At 41.6% G+C, this 11,990-nt stretch overlaps 1 protein-coding gene across 1 annotated transcript; it reads left to right on the top strand.

The window, feature by feature from the left end:
- Positions 1-303: 303 nt before the first annotated feature.
- On the top strand, positions 304-1,636 carry LOC146318586 (uncharacterized; the record flags this gene model as incomplete). The annotated part of the gene is made up of 3 exons (XM_084730279.1): positions 304-451; positions 597-814; positions 924-1,636. Coding segments are annotated over 3 exons (633 nt in total), but the record flags the coding sequence as incomplete, so codon positions are not given.
- Between the last annotated feature and the right edge of the window lie 10,354 nt (positions 1,637-11,990).

Below are 11,990 nucleotides of genomic sequence, written 5' to 3'. Positions count from 1 at the left end.
CGTCTGACACCAAGGAGTATGTTTCTGCCTGCTCCGTCTGTGCCCGCAACAAATCCTCCCACCAGACTCCTGCTGGCCTCCTACGTCCACTGCCCATCCCCCATCGCCCTTGGTCTCATGTTGCAGTGGACTTCGTCACTGGACTCCCACCGTCAGAGGGTAACACAGTAATCCTTACCATTATTGATCGTTTTTCCAAAGCTGTGCATTTTGTTCCTCTGCCCAAACTCCCCTCAGCCCTAGAGACGGCCAACCTCCTCGTCCAACATGTGTTCAGACTTCATGGTATACCTCAGGACATAGTTTCGGACCGGGGTCCCCAGTTCTCCTCCCAGGTCTGGAGGGCCTTCTGCCAGGCTCTGGGAGCTTCAGCCAGCCTCTCGTCTGGATACCACCCCCAAACCAACGGCCAGACGGAGCGGGCCAACCAGGACCTCGAGTCAGCTCTCCGGTGCGTCACCGCTAGACATCCCGCCTCCTGGTCCACCCATCTTCCCTGGGTGGAATACGCCCACAACTCTCTGGTCAGCTCAGCCACAGGTATGTCCCCCTTTATGGCCTCTGTGGGTTTCCAACCTCCCCTCTTCCCCATCCAGGAGACCGAAGTGGCAGTTCCGTCCGTTCAGGAGCACCTCCGGCGGGCACGGCGGGTCTGGCGGGAGGCAAGGGCGGCTCTCACGCGGACTGCGGCTCGCAATCAACGATTGGCGGACAGACGTCGCGCTCCTGCCCCCCACTATCAGCCGGGTCAAAAGGTGTGGCTTTCCTCACGCGACCTCCCTCTGCAGACGGAGAGCAGGAAGCTAGCCCCCAGGTACATCGGCCCTTTTGAAATTGAGAAGGTAATCAATCCCAGTGTGATGAGACTCAAGTTGCCTGCAGCCCTTAATGTTCACCCGGCTTTTCACGTTTCCCTGCTGAAGCCTGTGTCCACCAGTGCTCTGTGCCCTCCGGCCGAACCCCCTCCACCCCCCCGGCTCATTGATGACCACCCTGCCTACACTGTCCGGCGGTTGCTGGACGTCCGCAGACGGGGCCGGGGATACCAGTTTTTGGTGGACTGGGAGGGGTATGGTCCAGAAGAACGGTCATGGGTGTCCCGTTCTTTTATTCTGGATCCGGACCTTATTAATGACTTTTACAGGGACTTTCCAGACAAGCCTGGCAGGCCGCCGGGTGGCGTCCGTTGAGGGGGGGGTAATGTCATGGTTGTAGGTGTTTTGGTCTGGCCTGCGTTGTGTTTCCCTTTTTTTTTCTTTGTCTCCCCTTCCCTCCCCCGTTTTCCTTCCAGGGCAGTGTGTGTGGCAGCGGCGGCAGTCATTGGCTGGCTCAGCCTAATGAGACGCACCTGGCTCTCATCATCACATTCCCCCTGCTATTTGAGCTCGGCCAAGTCACCACTCCTGTGCCGGACTATTCAGTCTCAGTCGCAGTCGGTAACGTAGCGCAGCAAATTTCCTAGTGGATTTATGGTGTTTTTTCGTGGCTCTAATCTTCAGTGTTTTTGTGCAGCCTTCAGTGCTCCTCCCGACCATGTGTGCAGCTCACTAGTTCCTGAACCGACGCCAGCACGGATCTCCTCCTGCCTGCTCAGCTGCGCCAGCCAGCCGACCGCGTCCAGCACCTGCCCTCGCCTTTAGTTGTTTTTTGCCCTGTGTGAAACAATAAATCTTTTTGAAAAACTTCCCTTATCTTGTTCTCTGCATCCGGGGTCCTGGCCAAAACTCAGAACTTAACAACTCTTAATGAGGACGGTATAATGTAGTTGACACAGCATGACACCAGACTGTTTTACGGCTGCAACATAATCTTTGTTGTTGTTGTTTATGTGTATGGGATATGAGTGCTGTCAGCTGTCTTGGAAAAGAAAACATTAAAAAATATATAGAGCCAGGAAAAATGAAGTTGCCAGACAGAAGAAGAAGTTCTGTCTTTTTAAGGATGCAACATCTGTAAGATAATGGTGTCATCCACATAAAAATGGAGATGACAGTCATTAAGGATGATGACATGCCACTGATATAAATAGAGAATAAGGTGGGACCCAGTATGGAGCCCTGTGGCACACCTTTGATACTGGTAAAAATTTGGACTGGACTTTTCCCCATTTTTACACATTGCTGCCTTCCACACAAGTAATTTTGAAACCAATTACAAGTTTTAGAACCAAAACCAATACTACATAATCTTTCTAATAACATTTTTTTTGTAATAACTTTGTAATAACTTTGTTTTAACAGATCAGTGAAATCAGCACAGTGTTTTCACTTGTCCACAAAAGAAGCAACATCCCTGACAACCAAAGTAGCATCTGTGATGGTGCTGTGACCAGCTCTGAAGCCTGACTGACACGGGTTGAAGACTTAATACCTGGAGAAAAATTCTTTTACTTGTTTATTTACCAGAGAATCTGGACTTTTAGCCAGACAGTACAGTCTTGAGATGGGATGGTAATTACTGACATAAATTCTATCATCTCTCTTATACAGTGAGGAGTCATGAGCAGATTTCCAAACACCAAGAACAACACCAGAAGAAACTGAAAGATTGAAGTCAGGTTGATGTCAAAACTGATGACTTAACAATAATGAATGGTGAATGTGTGACAGAGTCAACAACACACACACACACACACACACACACACACACACACACACACACACACACACACACACACACACACACCCTGAGGCATGCAAGCCTGAACTGCATTTAATTGTTTTTAGTATTTTACTAGTAGTGTTGACTTTATAATTTAACACTAGTGATTGGTTGTACCATCAATGTTTATTATTAATTGTAATAAATTCCCTTTTAATGGACTTTTATTCTCCTGCTTGGCTTTTAACTCTGCTCGCCTGATTTTTGTGTAGAACCTGTGAGCTTTGTCCAGGGTCCTAGGCTCTGTAAATTCCTAGGTCGGCTTTTAATTCCTTCTACATTCCTAAATTGATTTTAAAGCATGCAGCACTTTAGCTGCTGGGCCTGGCCACAAATGCAGGCAGTAAAAGTAAAAAGTTGTCTGTAAAATAAACACTACTAAATACTACCAAAGTACAGATACATGAAAATTCAACTTAAGTACAGGAAAAAAAGTATTTGTACTCAGTTTTTCAGTTTTACATTTAAATCAGTAGCAGCCAAATGATGCCTTTGACTAAAGGTAAATTTTATGATGCTAAATGATATTTGCTATATACTACCAGATTGTAGAGGATTCAATATTTCTGCACCAAACTGATGCAGTGGGGACATAAGACAGAACATACAGAGTGAAAAGGACAGATCCTGCATGACTGACAGTAGGGGAAGTGAAATTATATCAGGCAATCTGTTATCACAGATTATTTCCTGGTCACCTGTCAGTGGTGAAAGCATTTAGATTTAAAGGGACAGAGCTTCTTCTTCTTCTTTTTTTTTTTGTCAAGAGCATTTTCAAAGTAAAATGTCACCTCCTGTCCGGTGGGTCTCTGCAGCGTGCTGTGATTTGCATTAGCATGACAATCTCACAAACATCTTTTCCTGATCATAAACGGCACCTGCCTGCTGAAACAATTCTGCTCCCACCATAAGCAAAAAGAAAATTTATTCATTTCCCACTGCTGTGTTCTTTAATGGCAGTGGAACGGTACCAACCACACTGTGCTCTCTCAAGAAAAGCAAAATGGCATTCAAACACAAGGAGGTTCTGCATAATATTGTCTCTCTGAATAATGTATTGACATGTTGTGTATGTTGTTTTCCAGAGCAGCGCCACAATACTAGAGTGTTAATGCCTACTTTTAGTAAGTCCTTTCAGCATGACTGCTTCTTCTGAATTGTGCAAATAAATGAAATGAATGCTGGAATTACATAACAACAATTGACCTTCTTAAGGCCAAAATGTACTAAAAGTGATAATTGACCGATTATCGCTCAATAGTCCCACATCAATTGAAGCTTCAGTGGCGCACTGCAGGCTTCAGATTTAAAATTCCAACACCACAGAACCAGCATTATTTTAGGAAAAGGTCACTATGTAAGGGATCATGCACAGTGAGCAGGTCATTATTGTGAAATAAACCCAGACGGGGTGATGCAGGACCCAGACACCAATCATTTTGTGACTACTTGTTTTTTCATTCTGTAGCTTCACAGTAATGTTTCTCGTGTGCACAACATGCAGATTTTTTAGGCCCTTCTAAAAACCTTTTCCCACATTATCTGACGTAGGATTCTGCATGATGCCGTGGCCTCGAGGCTGAAGGTGCAGGGTGTAAAATATGTCCACCTGCGAAAGTGAAGGCCCAACCAACACTGGGCAGTGTACCGCAAGATCTTGCAAGAGTGAACATTTTGACTGAAACTATCAAAAAATTTGAGAGATACTTGCAAATTTGTGGCTCCCGTCTAGACACAACCAGCAGACACTGAGAGTGATGGACACAACATGCCACCACAGCGATGGCAGAACACACAAAGTGGTCACTGGATTCGTTTGTACTCTGCTGTAACTCTCTTTGACTGTAGCTAGCCTCCTAGCTCAGTTAGCTGTGTAGCTAATGGTCCTAATATGACTGGAGTCTGGCCAGGCCTGCAGCTCAGAACATCAGGTGAGTATTTATGTTTACGCCGTGGGAAACTGAACCAGGCTCAGCAACACCTAAGTGAACACGGCCAAACCGGGAAAAAACAGTCTCTCAGACTGACAGGGAGCAGCTTGACAATAGAGAATACTGTATTGAGCTGATATACAACAGCTCCAATCAGGACTCTGGCTCTGTGGACCACAAACATGGCAGGCCAGGACAGGAGAGACGTGAAGCGCAGAGAAGCAAGAGGGGGTTTGAGCATCAGAGAGGCAGGGAGTCGCAATATTTTCACATCTAACATGGTGGACTTAGGATTTATTTTCAACCAAACCAGAGATCAAACTCCTGACACCAGGGTGGGAGTGAAAGATGGAGCTGGATGTGGGCAGGGAACTCCATTTTCCAAGGGAAATCTACATAACCACGTGGAGGAGGCGGAGACGGTGGATCTGGCTGAGAAGGCGCAACGAGAAATGGGGAAAAGGTTAGCTGCAGGGAGCATCGGAGAGACGTCCCTGTTCATTGCTCCACCACCATGAGATGTTGGGGCTACGAGACGAAACATCTATAAGTGGTGGTCCCCAGCTGATGACCCTGCATATTGTATACTATACTATTGCTCTTCAATAAAGCAATAGTAATTTAATGGAAAAAAAATCATCACGCAATATTTCTTGCCAGAATAATGGAGATAATACTCAATTCCTGAAATAATCGATAGCCGCAGCCCTAGAGAGAAACTTGCATTCCAAAGATGTAGTTGATTACAGGCAACTGGTGTAACAACAATTTCTTTCTTGACATTGTTGAGTTTATTTTATTTTTTAGGCTATAAAAGCTAAGAGTAAAAGTTTCAACGTCACCGCTTGTATACATCTCCCAGCTGATACTACGGGAGGATCTGACTCCTTTTGTGCGTAAGGAGGTGAGAGCAGTTGAGTGAAGGGGAGGGAGGGCATCAGTACTCTAACCTACGTCACTACTTTTTGTAACAGCTGAGTGGGTGTTTCCATTTGAAAAACCCAGAAAAGAACAGCGATGCAGTCGCCCTTTTAATAATTTTATAACAAGCAATAAAACATAAAATAGCATTTTGAAGGTATATGGTGATACTAAGATGTCAACATACAATCTGAAACTGAACACAGTCTCATGGCAGTACGTGAAATAGTTACAAAATTTAATCTATTAAATTTGTGTCCATGGGCACTGATTTTCCTTTTTTTTTTCCTGCGACACTCAGCATCACTTTCAAACTAATGTATTATCCATCATTATTCTTATTCTGTGATTAAATTAGCCTTTATGATAATAAAAGTCTTGCGTATATTTAGGCATCAAAACTACTTGGTTAGATTTATAAACAAAGCATGGTTTTGGTTAAAATCAATGCTGCCAATAATTATTGTATTTGTACGATAATTTTGCCCTTTGTGCAATGCACAATCAATGATGCCAAAAGACCATAATGTCATGACATCCCACAAGTAGCACAATTGCTGCCTTCCAGTGTTCTGGGAAATTTAAAAGTCACATCTACAGCATGGTGGACAGACAACAAATTGGGAAGTAGCTCAGCTGTCTAGATCAACATCTAAACATCACAATAGTTTGTACAATGTATGTTTTTTCCCTAAATATGTCTCCTTTGATGAAATATTTCACATTAGTAATCAGACTTGTTTTTGAGCCGGATTTGTGACAGCGCATCTTAAAGGTGGGACTTTATGGTGTGTCCCTGAACACAGCAAGTCCTGCTGTATGATCATTTTCTTCAATACGATCATTTTAGGCTCTTGTACGATGCTTTAAAGGGACAGTTTACCCAAAAGCAACAACTGACGAAAAACATGAAATGCCTCCATACTGTTTGCTTGGTGTAATCCAAGTCTTCTAAAGCCCTGACATGCAGTTCACTTGAACATGCACACTGTCACACCACACACACCCAGTTCAGACAGTGTACACACGCATGTAAAAATGACTCAACACTAAGGATCTCTACAATGAAGATGGTTAAAATAAGTATCTCCATAAAAACAACAAACAAAACAATCAATATTGATTATTGGTCTCATACGGGAGCAGAAATCTGGTCTCCTGCGTGGAAATCTATCTTTAAATCTATCTGCCTATCCAGACCACCTCCCACTGCGGGCTTTGTCACTGTTTCTACCACAGTCAACATTATTACGTTGAAAGTAATAATGCTGCCTGTCAAGAAAAACCTTGTCAATTTGTGTCCATGTACCTGAACTTATGGAGTGTTTGACAAACTGCAGTGAGACTGTGCTGAACTGGCTTTGTGCTCTGGCAAATAATTATTTGGTGAAGTCATGGATGAAAAAGAGAGGCAGAGGAGAGAGTGTGAGCTGAACCCGACAAGTGCTTGGATGGTTACACAAATGTGCAGGCATAAAGTTCACCTGTAAAGTGCACGCATCGTATTAATTCTGCCACAAGCTGGAACAGGATAATGTGCCACTGCTGCAGCTACTGAAAGAAGGCCAGAAAATAGCTCTGTGTGTAATGTTTGAAAGCCCGGGTGCAATTTCTACCGCAGTCAGGACTGGGATGAATCATTCTGACAGTGAGGCAGTATCACTGTCATGTAGGAATGAGTCCCACACACTTGTTGCCAAACTAATTTGTGTAGAAAGATGTGTTTTCATGTTCCCTCAGAGGCCAGCAAACTCCTAGTTTGCCCCCCCAAATGACAAGGTTATTTGTCAAGCAGGCGCATGACGGACAGTCAGATGGAGGAGAATGGATCACACACACGTGAAGCTCACAAATAATCCTGCAGATACCAGCTCTGTTTTATCTGACTGACAGCAGGTCAGGAGACAGAGATCGGCTTTACTCGACCTTACATGAATTCCAAAGAACCTATCACTGTACCTATCAACAGTGGGCGCCGTGCACCGGGCCGTCCCGCCACCTCTATCACTCACCACATTGTTTCTTGTAATCAACATTTTGCAAGGTTTACTAAATCCATGTTGAGTCAATCATGAAATGCAATTTCAGAGTCGGATCTTTCATATCATATTAATATATTGTGTAAAATATTAGCTACCAATACACCTGGAAATGTGAAATGGTGTAACCACAAAAGAAGCTGAAATTTTAGATATTTTATCCATCTCTTGAAGAGTATAATTATTTCATTTTAAAGCACTGCATAAAAACAGATTTTATTTGGATTATCTATGAATTTAAATTTTATGCATGTGCTGAAAACAGCTGTGTTTTCTAATCTTCTAATCAGTGACAAAAACATGTTATTGCACTGCAATAGTGGGTTATGTTTTTTTTCCTCATTAATTATCCAGTATATTATATTTTGATGAAAAATTGCCACAATCAAAATCAAGATCAACTGAACCTCGATTTTTATTTGATTTCAGTTAGGAAAAACATCATAGATCATATCATATTTCATATATTTTGGAAGGTTCTTGGCTCTTACAGCAGGATTAGTGTTCAGTCGTGCTCTATGAAGAATTACTTTTTCCAAGCTCAAAAGCGGCATCTATTGGGGGAAAACAGGCTCAGTTATATTGTATTAATTATGAAATGGCAGAAATTGAATCTGTTTTTCCATCTGAATGATGGTTTAATTATTAGTCTTTTAAACCTGCTGTTGATGTTCAGCAGTAGGTATGACAGTTACACTCTTGATTCTGCTATATTATGAAATTACATGTTATATGACATAAAATGATGCTTAAATTTATTAGTGAATGGAATACAAATATGCATTAAAGATAAATATTAAAAACACTGAGGTTTTTAGTCTCACAGAGTTTTGCTTATAAAGTTGTGGATAAATCACCACTTTGTCAAACAAATATAACACTGACCACTTAAAAATAGTTCTATATAGTAAATTAATCCATATCACATCTTTAATCAGCATCTTTAACTACTGACATGTGACTAACCTGGCCTCTAACAGTGATGTGAGGACTGGACTGTCAGGAGATCTTCTCTGGCTGAAATCTTCTTTCTCATTTGACCGATCACACTTCAGTTTGAGGTCAGTGTCAGGAGGATTATTGCTGTCGAAGTGTGAAACACTCAAGTTTCAGTGAGCTGTGATACACAGACATTTAAGCTGTTTTAGGGACACATTTTCCTCATATTGAGGCTTATTTAATGCACAGGCTGACAGCATAAGAGCCACATAAAGAAGCTGACTGTTATAACTGGAGGGCTCATAACAAAACTACTATAGGCTGAATCATGCTAATTGATGAGTCAAGGGATGCTACTGAATGACAATTACAATACCAGCTGGGAGGCTCAACAGCCTCAACAATTTCCAAGAGGCCCAACAAGAGACAGCCGGGATGATGATAATGCAAAATCGTGGATGATAAACATGTGTTCCAGCAGGAAGCAACATGCAGTAGGAGGAAAATGTCAAGTTGATTTCTGAACCTGTTTTCAGTGGTGATGGCAGAGCCATTTAGGAAACAGCAGGGGCTGTTTGTCCTGTCAAAATAACCTGCTTCTCGACAGCTGATTTCAAACCAACCCTCAAGCAAAATTGCGAGGAGCTTCTGAGGTTTCAAGCTGCGCTTTTGTGAATTACCATCAGCAGAGAGTAGAGCTCGGTTTAAAAAATGTTCAATAACAGTACGAGGCCTTGGCTTTGATACTGGTTCCTGAATGATATTTTTCTCAAAACCAATTATATAAAATCCATTTTAACAAAAAAATAATATCACACACTGTAAAAAAAAATAAACAGTTGAGATGCTTAAAATTTCAAAGCAGCACACTGCAGTAGAATTTGAAACAAACTCTTAAGTTCTGAAATAAAGTTTAAAGTTTTGTTGACCTATAATCTTTATTTGAAATAATTTACTTTTCTTCTTTAGATCTGAATCTTTGAGTTTTAGACACAAAATCAGAAACTGGTCACAGTGAGCTTTTTTTTTTAGTCCCAGAATTCTAACATTTACTTTCACTTCAATGAATTTACTCAGTATTCTTTTTAAAACTGTGGTTTGAGTTTCTTTCTTTATCTAGAGAAGAAGGTAAATTATCTCAAGATAAGATCAGTAGCTGTGGTAAAACTTTTTCAAAACTTCAGAATTTCAGTTGAACTCAAAAGTAAAAAAAAATCTATTGCGGTCCCTTACCTTGACTTTTCTCAACTTTTTGTTTAATTTCTTAAAGTTTAAAAACTTTAAAGTGTACAGACATTGAGCTTTTGTGACCACGAGGCAGAAACAATCTCTCATCTTTTTTTGTTTATAAAATATCCCAAAGATTTTTGGAGAGATCTGGAATTTTTGAACCTTGTTTACTCTTTTGATCTGACAGATATTATATTTAGTTTTTAAATTTGTTCCTATTTATATCTATTTTCTTTTATTATGTACATACAACACATTTTTCACATATGTATTCATCATTTAGAATTCATTTCATTTCAATTCAAGTGTTACATGTTATCAGCCTGTTTAGAGTCTTGATGTTGACAAAAACAAAGACTGAGACACATCAGCCATCAGAAATGCTCTCCTCCTCAGCACCAGGTTATCCGTCCTCATAGTGACAAGGAGAGGACAGACCAAGCTTCAATCTCAGTGGACAATGAAGTGAATGAGCTAACAGGTTAGCTGCACTGTTTAGCAAACAAGCAACAAGTTCACTTAGTTATCTGTACAGATAAGTAGCTGCCAGTAGCTTACTTGCACACTTGCATTTACTCATCATGTATCAAACTTGAATGACAAGGTATTTTTCAATGCTCGCAAACATACATGCAACATTTATCTCAATTTCCAAGATGGGGAGAAGAGTTTGTTACTCCAGTCAGAAACAAGCTAGAGGGATGACACTTACACAACAAGGTCTGTGGACTATCTTGAGTAACCAGGTCATGATTTTTGGAAGAGACACTGTTTCTGAATTTGTCAAATGTATTTTTTGGTCCTTTGAGCACCACAAGCTGAGTGCCATTTAGTCCCATTATACTGGAGAGAAGGCAGACATCTCTATGATCGATATCTCCAAAACTCTGCAACCCAAAACTATCTAGATGGATAAAAAACACTACAGGCCAGGAGAAAAATATGTTTTTTGTTTTAACAATATTACATACTACAGCAGTAATGGGATTACTTTGAGGTGTGCTTTTATTTGAGATACAGGTTGATACGACTTGTTTTATCCCCCACCAAGTTAGCTCATATTGCAGACTTATCTTTATTTTGATTAATGCACATACATATATTTAATGTAATAAAAGATGACTTGTGTGTTTCAAGAAATCTGAATCATAAAGGAAAATATAAAAAATGTTACATTTCCCTCTGGAAATGTATTGTGGTTTGTGACAAACACAAAACACAATGAATATTACATTCTAATTCCATGATCATATGCTGTTTATAAGCCCAAAAGTAGAAAACCCCAACCCTCCCCTCCTTATTGAAAGACCCTGCAGCTGTGCACTGTAATTTCTCATGGCAAAGGGCCCAGATGAAGGTGTTAACCTGGCTGATCTAATATATGTGCTGTGGATAGTAGCTGTGTGAGCTGTCAAAGCATAATGATCATGCCTCCCTTTTTGCTCGTATTCATAAATTATCGAGGCCTGGTGATTTATTGCAGGCTGCCACAGCAGCACAAAGTGTGCTGCGGCGCCCGACGCTCTTCAACATCTCTCACAGTTATAGCACTAAACGAACACGTTATGTTTGAGATGATGACTCCACGCTGGTCTTCTTTTACGCCTTCGTAGTGATTAAAATGATCATAATGTGAAAATAAATTCAGTTTTTCATCGTGAGTGACTTCCGGGAGCAGCTTTGTAGTGGATCCTGAGACAGACAGAGAAGTAAATCAAAAATGGCATGAAAGAAAATATTGACATTCTGCTCCAGCGCCGATCCAGCGCCGCATTAAGAGTGGTACAGTCCCAGCTCCTGGCGATAAACTGGTTTCCTGTTCACGGCTTTGAACACAGGCACTGTTGTGAGCGAGCATGTCAAACTAGACGGCAGTGTCAATTTAGGCAGCGGAGGAGGTGGCACAGTGAGGCCTGGAATGACTGTGGGGGTTCTCAGGAGGTCTCGCTGAGGAGTAACGCTCAGTTAATTACTGCCATTATTTCCCCAGTCGCCTCCCGAGATAAAGGTCTTCTTGCTCAAGCTCTCATTATTAAACACAAGGTTGTTTGTCTCCTTATGTTGTGGGAGGATGCAGAAATAAAGGCTGAGGGTCTGCTTTTAATGCTTCTTCATTTTGGGCATGTGCATAGCTGCAGACGGTTAAGGAGCAGGATGACTTGAGAGAAGCGCTTCCAGGGATTGTATGTTTTTGTTGTCTGGTAATAAAGGGTGGTATGCACCGGCTTTTAAACACGCCGCACAGGCAGTTTTAAATCCAAGTGTACCA

Source organism: Lutjanus erythropterus, chromosome 11 (assembly GCF_056507025.1).
Source record: "Lutjanus erythropterus isolate fLutEry1 chromosome 11, fLutEry1.hap2, whole genome shotgun sequence".
In the NCBI taxonomy this organism is placed as follows: domain Eukaryota; kingdom Metazoa; phylum Chordata; class Actinopteri; order Lutjaniformes; family Lutjanidae; genus Lutjanus; species Lutjanus erythropterus.
This window is presented reverse-complemented; position numbering and strand designations above follow the sequence as displayed.